At 44.0% G+C, this 15,883-nt stretch overlaps 1 protein-coding gene across 1 annotated transcript in view; it reads right to left on the bottom strand.

Moving 5' to 3' along the window:
* chd7 (chromodomain helicase DNA binding protein 7) overlaps window positions 1-15,883 on the bottom strand; it is a 77,311-nt gene that overhangs the window by 22,577 nt on the left and 38,851 nt on the right. Inside the window, exons 5-23 of the mRNA XM_076745783.1 lie at window positions 12,731-12,875; window positions 11,626-11,754; window positions 11,283-11,348; window positions 10,208-10,263; window positions 9,233-9,347; window positions 8,811-8,894; window positions 8,560-8,697; window positions 7,662-7,783; window positions 6,713-6,956; window positions 5,305-5,481; window positions 4,797-4,940; window positions 4,581-4,679; window positions 4,198-4,372; window positions 3,711-3,921; window positions 3,247-3,442; window positions 2,759-2,926; window positions 2,292-2,471; window positions 2,027-2,137; window positions 529-740 (exon numbers count right to left, since the gene is read on the bottom strand). Coding sequence (XP_076601898.1) covers window positions 529-740; window positions 2,027-2,137; window positions 2,292-2,471; window positions 2,759-2,926; window positions 3,247-3,442; window positions 3,711-3,921; window positions 4,198-4,372; window positions 4,581-4,679; window positions 4,797-4,940; window positions 5,305-5,481; window positions 6,713-6,956; window positions 7,662-7,783; window positions 8,560-8,697; window positions 8,811-8,894; window positions 9,233-9,347; window positions 10,208-10,263; window positions 11,283-11,348; window positions 11,626-11,754; window positions 12,731-12,875 — 2,772 coding nt within the window. The remainder of the gene's footprint in view (window positions 1-528; window positions 741-2,026; window positions 2,138-2,291; window positions 2,472-2,758; window positions 2,927-3,246; window positions 3,443-3,710; window positions 3,922-4,197; window positions 4,373-4,580; window positions 4,680-4,796; window positions 4,941-5,304; window positions 5,482-6,712; window positions 6,957-7,661; window positions 7,784-8,559; window positions 8,698-8,810; window positions 8,895-9,232; window positions 9,348-10,207; window positions 10,264-11,282; window positions 11,349-11,625; window positions 11,755-12,730; window positions 12,876-15,883) is intronic.

Below are 15,883 nucleotides of genomic sequence, written 5' to 3' on the forward strand. Positions count from 1 at the left end.
GCACTAAGCCAAGAAATAGTCTGGCACATAAACCCCTTTAAAAAAAACAACTTGTCATTTTTGCTTTTTGTTAAACACAATACATGTTAATTAGAGCGCTTTAGAGGTGCTGGTAGGTCAAATAATAGACTGAAGTCTGAATTAAAGGAAAAAAAAACTTTTCTTTAACAGATTCCATGCCCTAATTACAGTCATTTTTGGAAGAAAGTAAGTAAAGCTTTAGTTATACAGCACTTTAAAAAACACAAAGTGCTACACACACACCAAAAGATACAAATGAGTAAGCAAATAAGGTAAACATACAATACAATATAACACACGGCACAATGAGAGACAGACCAGACGAGAAAAACAAAGCCCAGAGTGGAGATGTATAGAAAGGCTTGTATATAAATGGTTTTTAGAAAAAAATCCAAAGATTCAGCAAATCTGACAGATGGGTAAAGATGATTCCAGGGGGCTGGGGCTAAGGGGTCAACGCTGTTATTAGTCTGGGTTTTAAGAAGAAAACATGAATATGTGACTGACCCGTAGACCAGCAGGTTTTTCTCCACTCTGAAGCACTCAGACCGGGGGTAACCCTGGGTTTTGTCTTGGGGCCGGCGTGGTTTGGACGAGGGTTTGCTTGGTTCGTCGTCGTCGCTCTCCAGCTCAGAGAACTCCAGCATCTCGTCCTCTTTGACGCTGCTGTAGTGTCTCGTCTGCTTCCTCACTCTCGGTGTGTCAATCACCAGTGTGTTCTGCGGATGAATTCAATGAAAACACGTTGGTGTACTTATATGGTCTAGGTGTTCTTCCCTACTGGAAGGTGTTTTTCTATTATTTACCAAGAACCTTGGTTCAATTACAGATGGCCTGTAAACAATATGCAAAGTGCCTTCTGCTGTATTCCGTTGAAGTGGCCTATTTGCACATGTCTTGTATCTTCTGACTTCTATGACTTCTGTGAACCCTGTGAATACAGCATCGTCTGTAAAAAATCTGATTAATTGGATTTTTGCCCCGTGTTTCACTCCTGATGCTGAGAAAATTGGTGCTCAGCTCAAACATAAACTGGCGTTAATTATGTTGTCTAATGAATTACATTTTTGTTCAATTAATTTGATTTTTCCCCCCTTGCAATCCTATTAATATGCACAAACAGGGCAATAGTTAGTTCCACAATTATCACAGAGCGGTGCAGTCATTTCCATTTTAACATCACACAATAATAAATCCCAGGGGAGCAGCGCGTATTCATACTCGCAGAGCTGGATTAAGTGTTCCAGTAGAAGGCCTCCACAAGAGAGGTAGTGAGGGAGCAGTGAGAAGATACCAGGACGAACAAATACACACATTAAAAAATGGGAACCAATATGGAGAGGGAAGGAAAGCAGGAATATAAGGATGCCTGTTAGCAGAGTGCTCAATGTGTGTGTAAGAATGTTACTGAGCTTGGGTTTCTGTGCGTGTGTATGTGTGTGTGTGTGTGTGTGTGTGTGTGTGTGTGTGAGCAGTAGCCTAAGTGATATCTCTGTACCCTCCAGGCATCTGCGCTCTGTTAAGTGGAGCTAAGCAGCTTACTCTCTCTCGCTCAAACACACACACGAGAGCAGGGAAACATGGGTAATTAAGGAAGAGAGGAGATTCCCAACTGTCAATATTAATCTCTCTCTCTCTCTCTCTCTCTCTCTCCCTCTCTCTGCTTTCCTCCTGATCTCTCTGTCTCTCTCTCAGGCTGTCTCACTTTCCTCCTTTCCTCCTCCTATGTTGTGGTGATAGCACCGACTAATTACCACTGCTAGTCCCCTTTCCATATGGGGACACCACCAAGTTTGTTTGTGTGTTTGAGAGAGAGAGAGAGAGAGAGAGAGAGAGAGAGAGAGAGAGAGAGAGAGAGTGAGTGTGCACAGGAAAGTACTTTAAAGCACAGTGTGACTGTCATCTCTCTGTGACTTCTCCTGTGTGTGTGTTCTTGGTGGTGTTTACATTGTAGGTACTTGTGTTTTCAGCATGTTGTATCTGTGTATGTGTTTCTCTGTAGTACCCGTCCATTGATGGCGTCCAGGTCCAGCTCGGCTTTCTTGGCCCATTTCTGCCAGAAGTCTGGATCCTCCAGAGAGATGTCTGTTCGGTTACCTGTTGCTACAAAGCTGGCCTGCGGACAGAGGGAAACAGGTTGGTCAATGGCAGGTAATCATACTTCTTCAGAGCTGATCTTGACACTCATTCCTAACGTACGGTGTGAACTGCATATGAGAAGGAGAAAAAAAATGTTTTGCAGTAGTTTGTAGGTTGAATCAAGTTTATACCTTAGCAAAGGTAGAGCCCTTTCCCTCAGACTCTATGGTAATGGTGTGGGTTCGTCTCTGGAGGATCTGGTCGATGTCTTCTTCACAGAATTTGGAGCCTTCATCTTCCTCGTCCATCAGAGCTCCGTACGCTCCCTTTCTCAGAAGGTCCTCAATCTCCTTCTTGGACAGCTGCTGTACCTGGACCACAAACAAAAACATTTAATTCCATGACAAATATTTAGTGTTGTCAGTGAATATACAAATACTGAGAGAACTCATTTTAACAACACAGTCCTTTTGTTATTTTGTGTCTGTAAGGTATACTCTGATTCTGGGGTTTGGCTGCCCTGTTAAGTGCTCTAGCAAAGGGATCAGGGATGTACCTTGAGGGGTCTAAAAAGATTTCATAAGGACGAGCCTTCTACTGAGCAGATTCCCTTACAGACGCAGATATTAGATGGATGAGAGTGTGTGATGCGTCTCACCCCGCTGTTGGCGTTCTCTCGTCCACTCATGCTCTGGAGGACGGCCTTGTCGAGCCCGAGCTTCAGGCTGGCCTTGTCAAACATCTCCCTCTCGTAGCTGTTCCTGGTGATCAGACGGTATATCTTGACCGCCTTAGACTGGCCAATACGATGACACCTGGCCTGGGCCTGGAGGAGGACACATTCAGACACTCAGAAACATTGTTCTACAGCTAATTTGATTGTATGAGATGTGAGCTTACAGCAGAAGACTAATGATATGGTCCAGTGAACCAGAGCTAAATGCGGCTGGTAGAGTTCATCCAACACACAGTCTGAACTCTAAGCTTGCCACCACAAAGCTGGAAGGGACTCTATAGAACCTCTCAACACTTTTCAGTGCAGGGGTCTCAACAGTTCCACGCAGCGGCTAATCAGATGTGACGTACACACAACTAGAATAATCATACAATAAACAAACTTCAGGCAAAGCACCATGGGGTTTGTACCTGCAGGTCGTTCTGAGGGTTCCAGTCAGAGTCAAAGATGATGCAGGTGTCCGCTGCAGTCAGGTTGATGCCGAGTCCTCCAGCTCTTGTACACAGCAGGAAGACAAAGCGGTCTGAGTCTGGTCTGGAGAACCGGTCGATAGCTGCCTGCCGCAGGTTACCACGAACTCTGCCATCTATACGTTCATAGGGGTATCTGTACACAGGGGGAGGAACAGGTATGAATGACTGTCACTAACATGTTTCCCATCATTCCCACAAGAGTCCACACTGCAGCAAAGATGTGACAGCTTCAGCAGAGCTCTGTAAAATAGTTGGATAAAGTAGCTGTGAAGAATAAGGTGTGCCAGATACACAATCAACATTGCATATCCTGCTAATAAGGGTATTTATTTTATTTATTTAATTATGTATCCAATTTTCAGGTTGTAATTTAAGGAAATATCAATATTCTCTCTTCTCACCGTTTCTGGATGAGGTAGTCCTCCAGGATGTCCAGACAGCGGACCATCTGACTGAACACCAGGACTCTGTGTCCACCAGCCTTCAGTTTGGGCAGCAGCTTGTCAATGAGCACCAGCTTACCAGCGGCCTGGATCATGGCTTGGAGTGCCATATCTGGTATGTCTGGCCCGTGGGAGTCCCGAAACTCCTCTGCGATCTTCTCTTCCGCTCCTGGAAGAGAGAAAAGAATTCAAATTCATCAGGAACCAAAAATGATTCTGGAACATTCTGGTTCCTTTGCAGAATCTTCATGCTTTATGCTCCCATGAAATGGCTAATGGAGCGTGACTTCAACATACTTAAGTGTTTCCTGTAAAAACAGGGAGCTGGGGAGGGACTTGTCGTGGATATTGATGCATCTTTACAGTAGCCAACAGCACTGAATGTGCATTACAGCCATTCAGCACATTCCTGATTTTATTTGATTTTAGAAGCATGCATGCATACCATTAATGAGGTAGGGGTGGTTGCAGCATTTCCTCAGCTCCATCATTGTGTTGAGGAGGTTGGGGACACTGGATCCACCGCCACCTCCTCCCCCTGCGCCTCCTTTGGACAGGAAGGAGAAATTCTTCTCCAGAATGGCCCGATAGTATTTCTTCTGGATGTTGGTCAGCTCCACCTAACAACAACATGCAATTATTTTCTCCTTTGCTGAAACTCTTCCAACTCTTCACAACAACATAGGCAGAATTTAACGGACTGCGACAGGATGTATGTTTAGTGACCTTTATTTTTTATTTTGCCAGCAGAATGGAGAACGTCAGCAGAGCAGGTGAAAGAGTTTTCACACCAATGTTGACTTCTGACACATCTATAATGGGTCCTACCTCAATGATGGTCTCCTCCTTAGGGGCCAGATTCTTCTCCACATCCTCCTTCAGTCTTCTTAACATCATGGGCTTCAGAATGCCCTGCAATTTCTGAACCTGAAACACACACAGATGCAATGTTACCACTTCATTTAGTGGGGAATTAAGGAACCCTGGGAAGTTGAAAAAGGAAACAATCCCCCTATTTTTTTCACAGACTGAGTGTCTATTTACCTGTTCTTCAGTCTTCAGGTCTCCAAATTCAGTCATGAATGTCTGTTCAGACGGGAATCGCTCGGGCTCCAGGAAGTTGAGTAAGCTGAAGAGTTCCTCTACAGTGTTCTGGAGAGGAGTTCCTGTCAACAGAACTTTGTGCTCCTGGAGGAGGAGCGGAGGGACAGAAAAGACATTTAGAGTTTCTAAAATTGGAAAGCAGGATGTCTTCATGACTTCAACAGGGAAAGTGGAGGACAGAGGGATTGTACTGACATGGCACAGACATTGGTCGGATTTGTCCAACTCAAGGACAAAAATTCAGCTGGAAAAAATATGCTTAATTTCCATCAACCTGGGCTCAGTGTAACAAGAAACTAGAAATACATTGCTTAAACTGTATTGTAGGCTTTTTAAAGCCTTGAGTGCAGGCAGCGTTACTTTTAAGCACAATGTCATACTAATAACTGATGGCAACAAACAGCCTCTTCCCAGCTCCTCCTCTCCTCTTGCCATAGCCACCACTCACCATGTCCATCATTTTCAGTCCTTCCAGTAGCTTGCAGTTTCGGTTTTTGAGGCGGTGGGCCTCGTCTATCACCACACAGCGCCACGGCACACTGCGGAGCTCTGGACAGTCAGCCAGAATCATCTCAAAGGTTGTTATGACGGCGTGAAACCGATACACTCCCTTTATTATCTTACTCTGGAGGGATGAAGAAAGAGAAACAAAGGAAAACAATTTGTCAATTCTAACTCAATAATTAATGTTTTCACTGTTCGGCCAAAAGTAAAAGGCACTGAGTAGGGGGCACAACAGCTCCATACATTTGTGAGGAAAAGCCAACTAAAACTCTGAAATGGAGGCTTAATATAAAGCCGGACTTATGGCAGCCCCTAATGTTATCAAAATCTGTAAGCCATCGAAGACATGGCAGAAATACACAACTTAGACGACGAGTGCCTTGTGTAACTGTTCTATGCCCTTTTTCAATTTAGTGAAGCAGGCGAGGAGGAGAAAAGGACACACCGTCCATTGCGACCTTGAGGATTACCTTAGCCTGGATTAGAAACAAGCAGCTAGCAAGGACACCACTACTACAGCTTATTTTCTTCACAGGCTCACAGTGGCAAGGGTTACACTGGAAGATGTTAGCAGCATTGTACAGCAGGAGCTTACAGTATATGGCTTACAGCTAGAGGAGTGTAAAGAGCTTACACAGCAGAGGAGCACTGTTCATCCCCAGCTGGCTGAGGTGTTCAGATCTGCTGACTGTCTTATACAACAGCATCTCATTTTTTCCATCTACTGTACAGCTATAACATCTTCATCGTAGTTACAGCTGCTGAGAGGATGTTTGATCTTTCTTCACTTAACAGCTAAGAAAGATCTATTTCTAATCTACATGTTGTGAGATGAGCTACCATTTAGGCTGCAGAAATTAACAATGACAAAAACCTTTACTTGAGTATTTTGCTAACAGCAAATTACATTTATTTCGAGTAGAAAATAATATGTAGAAATATTATAAAGAAAGCTTGGATAATTCTTCTTCTTATGGTGGCAAATCCTTGAAACACCTTAAAGAAATTCAAAATGCATCGATAAAGCTAATGAAAACTGACAGTAGCCTTTAACCTAAGGCTATGCAATCTTATCTCATTTGAAAATGATTATGATTTATTTGGCTACACAGTAAACAACCAATGTCATACTTATATAATATTACAGATGAAGCACATTCTTGAATTTTCAATGTATTTGGTATCATTGTCTTAGAACGTCATCTTAAAAGCAGCTTACTGACATTTTCCAGATACTTCTCCACTGTTGATCATCTACTGGTTTACATTGTAAACATAATTCTTTTCTAAACAAACAGCAGTTAATATCATTCCACATAGACAGATGAGCAGCCCTGTTCCATCCTCTTTACCTGTGCGTCTCTGTAGTACATCTCATAGGCCTGGATGGTCTTGCGGCTGGCCTGGCTGCCATGGTAGACCACCGCGTTGAGTTCAGTCCAGGTCCTGAACTCCCTCTCCCAGTTGGGGATGGTGGAGAGTGGGGCGATGACCAGGAATGGCCCCTCAATGCCCTTCATGTAAATCTCATAGAGGAATGTAATGGACTGAATGGTCTTTCCCAGACCCATCTCATCAGCCAAGATACAGTTACGTCTGTGGAGGACAGATGATGTGGAAAGAGTGAATGTGTGGCTAAAAAAGAAAGGACTGCACATAGGATCTGGATTTTACATTATTTGTGTTTCAGTGTCACTAAATTAATAAATGCCTACATGCCAGGTGCCAAAGACCACTTCCCACTGTGGCCTTGATGCAAAATTCAATGACATTAAAATGTCTAAGTCAATCTACTTCCATGATCAAACACACTTCTCCCTTTTGGTTTATGAACAGTGTTTTTCCAAAGGGGTGAGGCCGTGTGTTTTCCACCACTCTGGTGATGTGATGAAAAAAAGTGTGTGGATAAGTTGGAAAATACTTGCTGGAAAAGTGACCTGTCACACTTAGAGATTGGTTTTTCCAGCCCTGGAATAGACTTCAGACGCTTCAATGACATTCCAGAAAATCCATGGCTAGTAGTCACCCACAAACAGTGAGACGTGGGACACATGACAGCTCAACAGACTAAAGAGTTAAGCTGAACCACAATCTTCTGTTTGTACAACTGAATGAAGATGTTTGTCTAAAGAGTCTTACATTACTGTAAGAGCAGACATCATGCAGAGATGGCACTGGGGGGAATGCTACAGGCCCACTTAATGTCCACTTAAGATTATTAAATGAGGTGCTCGGACATGTACAGGCTGGCAGCAGCAGTTTGGGACTAACTCACACAAAATAAAGTTAATGGAGACTTACGAGTTGTACCAGTTGAAGGTTAGCCAGTTGAGGCCTTCCAGCTGGTATTCCCTGAGTGCGTTGCCGTTCCTGTATTCCCTGGAGCCCTCCAGCTTTTTCCAGTCGGCTGCAGGAGGCCGATCCTAGACAAGCGTAACATTATTAGGGGTTATTACACAACATAAAGGCTGAACAATCCTCATTTAATCATTAGTTGGGATGTAGATGTGTGCAAGGTTGTAGTTGAGTTCAAATCGGGTTTAACAACCACATGTTGTTCAACTTGGGAACAACATGGGACTGTGGTTTAGTTTTCAAGGAATCTCGTCATCCACTAAACTGTTGACAAACTGAAAATTTTGACCAACAAAGTCGTTGGGATTCATCCTCTGGGGAAGATGAATGTCTGCCACAAATGCTCTAACTGTTGCAGAGAGGTTCCTGAGTTAGTCCACCTCTTGAGCCACATTGCTAACACGGCTAAAAATACAAATCTATAAATATAAAAATCCCACTACGGCCACTGTATGGAGCATTTCTAATGTGGTCGTTAAGGAGAAACAGTAGGCAGTAGTTAAATAGATGGACAGAGGGAGAGAAAGGAGTGATGGATAGAAAGACCACAGCCAGTCAGATGCTTCTGTTCGGCATTAAACACACTGTTAGTGGTTTGGCCTGGCCGCAAGAGCAGGGTGTGTTTGTGCGTGTGTGTATGTGTGCATGCGCGTGTGTGTGAATGTGGAAGACCACAAGAACGTGGCCCTGTGGAGAGCAGTTAAGGGAGCTGTAAATCTGGAGGAGGAAGGAGCAGGCAGCAGGCCAACGCACACAAACACACACATGCACACGCCTACTGGGAAGAGGCTGGGAGACAGACAGCAACCAACGAACATTCATGGACACACACAGAGATACTTGCCACTCTCTTAGTGTTGGGTGTGCGTGCTGCGATGCGTTCGTATTCCTCTATCTTAGACTGGTCGATGTCGGCCTTCAGCTCCCAGGTGGAGTCTTCGTAAGGCAGACTGCACCATTTCACCAAATATAAGGTCACCGTCTGCACACAAACACACAGAAACAGGAGGGAGGTTTGGTGAGTGTGTATGGAGGGAGAGAAGAGAGGGAGAGAGGCTCAAACCCATGAAAGATGACAGGAAGAGATCAAAGTACCTCTCCGTTTTCATCTGTGCTCTCTGAAACGTCCAGGACACGGTCCACCTCCACATAGTCTGGGTTAAAAGGCTCATCATCCATCTGGAGAGAAAGTAAGTGGAGTTTTACTGTTAGAGGCACGGAGACAGTTTCACGATAGGTTGCTTACTGCATGTATCAGGGTGAGGCCAGATGATTTCATGTTCACAGCGTATGACTAAGGAATAAATTTCACGTGTTCTGAGCATTTTCCACAACTGTGGTTTTCAATTTATCTACTTTTCTTTTTCACAACTGAAAATCCTCAGCCATGAGTGTTGTTTAATGCAGAGCAGTTACTGTTAGTCAGCTGGTTTGACTCCTGTTTGTAGTTATCTCAGCGCTGTGTAAACGGAGGACACATCTAATGGGTTAATTGTAGTGTAGAGTGCAGGGCTTACTTCAGTTATGAAGCTGTTGAGTTGTTGCTTGGCCTTAAACCTCTTGACCTTCTGGTGTATTCTCTTGTCCTTCTCCAGCTCTTCGAGATCTGCCCAGCGACAGTGCAGGTATGAACTGAGACAGAAGAGACACAAAGTGAATCATATTACTCATACCAAGGCCAGACAGTACAGGAGTGCTTGTAGAGAATACTACAGAGGATTAAACACCGGTCATCATTCTTTAATGGGGGTAAAGGCTGGTTTTCAGACTCTAAAATGTGAATATTTGCCAAAAATTTTCTCTCCGTTGTTTCATAGACTAAATGACTAATCAATAAATCAAGAAAATAATCATTAGCTGCAGCCCTAGTCTGAAGCACCAACATCAGAGGGTGGTTTTATGAACTTCTGGATCAAAGAAGTGCAGATGACTGCCAGATGTAAACAATAACGTGATGGACCATTCTTTTTGACATGCAGCTGTTGCCATATGTGATCAGCTGCTCCCATCTTAACTTTGCAAGCCAGAAAATAAATGGCACATTTCAGCAGGGCAAACTTTATGTGCTAATTGTCCTAAAATCACACTCTATCTGAACCACCAGCTGACCACCTTGTTTCTCAAACCTGTGAAGATTGCAAGCCCACATTTATTTGCAGGTCAGGTGGTCAAATTATTGTGTTCAACATGCAGGTTAAATCTCATTTGCTGTCCAAATTAACTCCAATCTGACTGGAGTCTGGATAGATGTGGACTGATGTGAGGAGTGGATCTGCAGCACAAGGAAATGAGTCACCTCATGCTACAACAAAGTGAATAAAGCTTTCAGGTTCAATATATTGAGCTTTTCATACTTATGGACTCATGGACACCATGGTGTGTGTGTGTGTGTGTGTGTGTGTGTGTGTTGAAAATAAGTCTAAAAAAAGAGGAAGCCCTGCTGTGAAAGACAAAAGAGGTGCAGAGAGGAAAAAAAATAGCATGTTACTCACAAGCCCTTGAACTTGACATAGAACTCCTCCACCTCCACTTCATCCCCCGACTCCAGCTGACAAAAAACAAAAAACAAAAAACAGGTTAATAATCACAGCAAATATAGCGACTGCACGGTGAAAGAGCAGAAGTGGCTTGTCATTGTTCTAAAACATGTGGTTAAATTAGTGAAGCGACACAGAAGGAGCCTGCATACCAGTTTAACTCTGACAGGACAGTCAACACTGAATTTCTGCCTGCCTGACATCCTCACACTGAGGAACAGTACTGCTTCATTCACATGTTTTCAGCCTCTCAGGTATTTGCTGGTCTGGGTACAGCATGATGTCAAATGTGAATGAAAGTTGAGTAGATGGAGTTGAAATTAAAAAAAAAATGCTTTAATTGTTTTTTGGTCAAAAAATATGAAGAAATGAAACTTCAAATCCAGAAACAGATTAACAGTCACAGTGTGTGAAAGGGGAAATACCGAAACAGTAGCTCTTTCAAGCGCAGCCGTCCACTTCCATTCACCATTACTACTGTAACACACACACACACACACATCCTCCACCATGCTGCTACTACTGTAATGCCATGAATCATCAATCACACACACACAGCCTGAGGAAACGCTAGCTTGGCGTCTGGCGTAGCTAGCATTGTGGTTTTGGATGTGTGCCAAGCCCGGGGTCAACTCTGAATGGAGCTGTGAGGGTGTGTGTGTGTGTGTGTATGTGGGGGGTAACCCATTGGCAGCTGGCTAGCAAAGGAAAGTTGGCTGATGACTATATGTGTGTGCATGTGTTGGCTTAGGGATGAGCTTTCTTTAGACGAGCCGTCTAAAACAAAGCAGCAGACGCACACATGCGCACACACACCCTCTTGCACACTCAGAGTTCCAACCACACACACATACTGAAATACAAGAACTCTTGTCTCCACTTACCAAGTGAACACACAAGTTCTGAGCTGTGTGTGCGTGTGTGTGCATGTGTTTAATCCTCTCAAGCCAGCTGTGGAGCGGCTAATCAGATGACGTAAACAATTACACGGGCCAGTGTGTCCATGTGTGCGTGTCTCTGTGTAGCTCACCTGTTTCTTGGTGCTGCGCATGCCCATGATCTTCTCCACAACAGGCCCCTCAGCCTCGGCCACATCCTGGAAACACACAGACCAACCAAAGTGTTGGAGTTTCATCCAGCCTGTCACATGTTCTGATGTCACCAGCTTGATCCAACTGCTGACACAGAATCCCTCTAAAAACCCAAGTCTAAGCCACAATGTCATTATTAAACCTAAAGCCAGCCTAATATAACCAGAGACAGCTTAGGGATGGACACCTCAACATGGACACCTCAATCATTTACCTCTACCATCAGACTCTGGCCATATACGCTTATTAAAGCTAAACCAATAGCAGAAACCCAAGCTGTACCTGTTGCTGTGATGATGATGGGGACTTAGGTGCTGGTGAGTCGTCACCGCTGTCATCGTCCTCTGAGATCCTGAACTCCAGATCCTCTGTATACCTCTTCCTCTTCACCTGTCGGCTGGAGCGACGCTTCTGTTGGACAGAAAAGTAGCAACGTTTTGTTCATCAGCTGTAATTTTGTGACTTCCCAGCTCAGCAATGTATTGACTTGTTACCACACACCTGTCACTTTATTCACAAGAAATGACAAAGCAATGAGAAAAACATCTCCAAAAGGGACATATATACGTAAATGTGTACTGACACTCACCAAACATCATACTGTCATATTTTAAATCAGAGACAGAGAGAGGAAGCTACAGGGCTGTGTATGCTTATTCAACAGGCCGACCTCTTCCAAGAAAACAGACTTCATTTTCATTATTCATTATTCTGTTCCATATGGCCCAGCATGTTATCCATATTGACTTTGAAGGAAACATCACCTAATTTGTTGGGCTCAAAATGTTGCCAAATACTGTGCAAAAAAACTGCTGTAACTGGCTGTAGTGAACAGGCTAAAGAGGACATACTGCTACTAAGGTGCTTTCCTATTTGAAGCAGCCATAACTCTTTATGCAGCTAATAGCCAGATGTTGCTCTGTTTACATGGCCCACATAATTACATTTGCACATAAAAAAGATTCTGAGGAGGATGTTCTGCTTGTTCCTCCAAACAGCACGTTCAATGTAAAACCAACACTAAAAACTCTAAATGTTCATGCAGACACTTCTTTTAAACTGTATTTGAAATACAAAAAGAAACATATGTAGCAGCTGAAAAGTTGCTGATGGTGCAACTTGGCAGTGGAACCCGTCTGCTTAGTCTGTCAACAAGGCTGGTTTACAACACAAACAGCAGACGCCTACTGGCTCAGTGCCTTCTATTTCTACAGGCTGCAACACTGATAGATCTGCGAAGGTTTTATGGCCTTTTGCTTTATTGCTGGGCTTGCTGAACTATGCTGCAACACAATATTAGCCGTGACTTTGAATACCTTTTTTTTCAGATGCCTGTAAAGTAGAAACAAGCTTCAAAACTACTCCTCTCCTTGCATGCAGCTCATACCTGCACACCATCATCATCGTCATCTTCAGGAGGTGAGGGAGGTGGAGACTTCACCTCCACATCATCGCTGACTGATGACTCTCTCTTCCTCTTGGAATCCTTTTTAGCAGCGCTGGCCCCGCCCTCAGACTCAACCTTCTTACTGCTGTAGGAAGAGAAAAGAGGAAGGAGAAAAACTTAATATTCACTTCAAAAAAAAAACAAAAAAAACAACAACAACAAAAGACCATTCCTCAAAGCGTTACTTTTCACAGTTTACAGACTATAAGGCATTCACATTTGTGTGTGTGTGTGTGTGTGTGCGCGTGTGTGTCTCTCTGTCCCAGGGCGGTCGCCATGTTTGATTTATCCATTTAGAAATCATTAGTGTGCCTCAGGCTCTGGCACACAGGGGGTTAATATGATGAAAGACTGCAAGGAGGCGGAGGGAGCAAGATGGAGAGATACAGGCACAGAGAGGAAGAGAGACACGGGGTGGAGGGGGGTGAGTGAGAGAGAGACAGGCAGACAGGGAGAGGGACAGAAAGAGAGAGGCCCCAGAGAGAGGAGGGGGAGGGGCTGAAAGGCCCCCAGGCTTCCTCTAATCTCTGGCATGGAAAGAAAGAGGAGCTGGCTCTGTGAGTGTGTGTGCATACACACCACAGAGGAAGGCAAGAGACACTCAGCACCCCTCTTCTGTCTCACACACAGTCCCTCTCAGTCCTCCATTACTTTACTGCCATGACCAATCACAAAGAACAATGTGAGGGCAGTTTAGAAATTGCCGATTTACAAATACCAACAGTTTGTATTCTCAATCATCAGGGTTGGGACTTGATAGAATTCTACTGTATCCAAATCAAGTACGGGACCTGCTTAATGAACCTGAATCCTCTCAAATCCACTTATCCAACCTACTTAGGTTTAGCTTTGCACATCTGCAAGTAACTGAACCTGCAGCTACCACCTGAAAATGAAATGAGCAGCACAAGATAGGAAATGTGGATCCAATGTGAGGAAAACAACAAAGGTAACCTGCTAACTTTATACACCTTCTCTTCCCCTGCTTCTTGCTCCAAATACTCAGTGTTTCCCCTACAATTGAACCCCTACCAGGACACAGAAAATCTTGCTTTTCATGCCAAAAATATCACCAAATATCCATTCATTCAGAAATCAATGATTTGTGTTTGTGGGGGCTTCTGCGCTGATGCTCCGAGACATTGCCTGGGAAAATCTTGACATGATGAGAGTGCCACTAACAAATTTTTCTCCTCTTCATATCCATTCTGCAGCGGCACCAGTGCCACATGATCATTAATATCCCCTGCTCTCCTGTTCCACTGAGCGCAGGATTAGCACCTCCACACACACATAGCCGAGCAGAGGGGAGAAAGGTGAAGTGAAGGCAACATCGTCGGTACGATTATAAACCAGCTCGTCAGTGAACGACACGCCAACGTGCTGACGGATTCTGCGTTTTTACCAGACCAGAGAATATGGGCTAGAACAAGAAATGCTGTTTCTGCCTCACCACGGAGTTTGCTGGAAGTGACTTACTGCAGGCCTGGTGCGCTTTATGTGGAATGTGAGCACTGCGCCGGACTCCGTTTAAAAAATTAGACATTTAAAGGTTATATTGCCAATCATGTGTTAACTTAGGAGGTTATTTGGCCTTGTGTGCTCTAATTAATTTGGCATGCAGTTAACACACCAGTCATAATCTTGTTTTAATGAAAACTCAACTCCTGTCATCTGCCTCTAGTGTTCGTCATCACTGCTTTGAAGAAGGAAATAATGGGAGTAACAGGCGAACTTGCTTTGACGTTCTTTCTTTTTAAATAAGCGGCCTGTGGTGGATCTGATTTATCCTGATGTGAGGAGTGGATTTTAAAAAGTAACTGGCAATTTGGAAAAGCAACTGATAAATATTTAAAGAAACTTTCAAGTGTTAAACTCAAGAACAGAATCTGGTGTGGTGGTAGGACGAGTGTTTAATTGAGTAAAGTTTCGTTGTGGCCTTTGGTTACCTGAGTTACTGGAATTAACATTGGTTAGCTGCAGCTGTCATCTGCCACCAGTGACGTCACTTCAGCAGGTAAAAACAATGATCATTACTGGCTACAAATGAGAATCTGCTACCTATGTTGTGTACACTGTCCTGTACTAATAAAAACAAGAGCAAGGAGAGATTAAACGTTTCACAATATATGCGTTAGCATTGATGGTTAGTGAATCTGGGTGTTTTGCAAATCTGGACCTGGATCCAAAGTGGAACGGTCTAACCTAACCCAACTGCACTGTTGTTTACAAAGTGCAGATTCTTTAAAACCAACATACAATTACACATGGAGGCCAAAAGGACACAATAATTTGCTTTACTGACTTACAATAAAACAGAATGTACAACAGTTGTGTGTGTGCTGTGTTCTTTCGTAGTCTGAGCCTGTGTGTGTTGCCTCTTCCCCCATATTGCCCTCTGCAGTGCTGTATGCCTGGATCTCTCCCTCTCTCTCTCCTGCTCTGTGCCTCTCTCCCTCCTTCCCTCCTGCTTGCTCACTCGCTCCCTCTCTATATCTCTCGCCCCCTCTCTGTCCCTGGGGCCCTTCTCCTTTCATCCTCACGCCAAGAGCAATCACCATCTCCGTGGTAACGGCTGGTCATGTGACCTGCACCTGTTCCTCTGGCTGGTCGCCACACGCTGGAGCCATCTGGCCACACACACGCACGCACGCACACACTTCTCCACTTGGCTGCCTTCTCTCCTCTCTTCCTGCTAGCTTCTTCATGGCCTCACATCTCTTCTAAGTCCCTTTATCACCTCCCCAACTCTTTCTGCTCAGTCCATCTCTTTACTCCTCATCCTCTGCTGTCTTAACTCTTCAACTCTCCTCTCCAACAACCTCTCCGCTTTGGTTTGCCGTTTGAATAACTTAATGACAGGTTTACTGCCTCACATTAAAAACTGTGACACTGTAAATACATTGCTTTTGTGTTCGGGTATTGCACTATTTCGTTCATACTGACAAAAGTAATATATACATAACTTGCCAAAAATGTTGGTATGGGTGGCCAGAGTTTTAAAGCAGCTATAATCAATATTTTATGATATCAATGTATCAAATGACAATGTGACAACAATATGAAAGGTGTCGCCTACAGCCTCACCTCAGC

This window comes from Chaetodon auriga, chromosome 12 (genome assembly GCF_051107435.1).
Source record: "Chaetodon auriga isolate fChaAug3 chromosome 12, fChaAug3.hap1, whole genome shotgun sequence".
NCBI lineage: Eukaryota > Metazoa > Chordata > Actinopteri > Chaetodontiformes > Chaetodontidae > Chaetodon > Chaetodon auriga.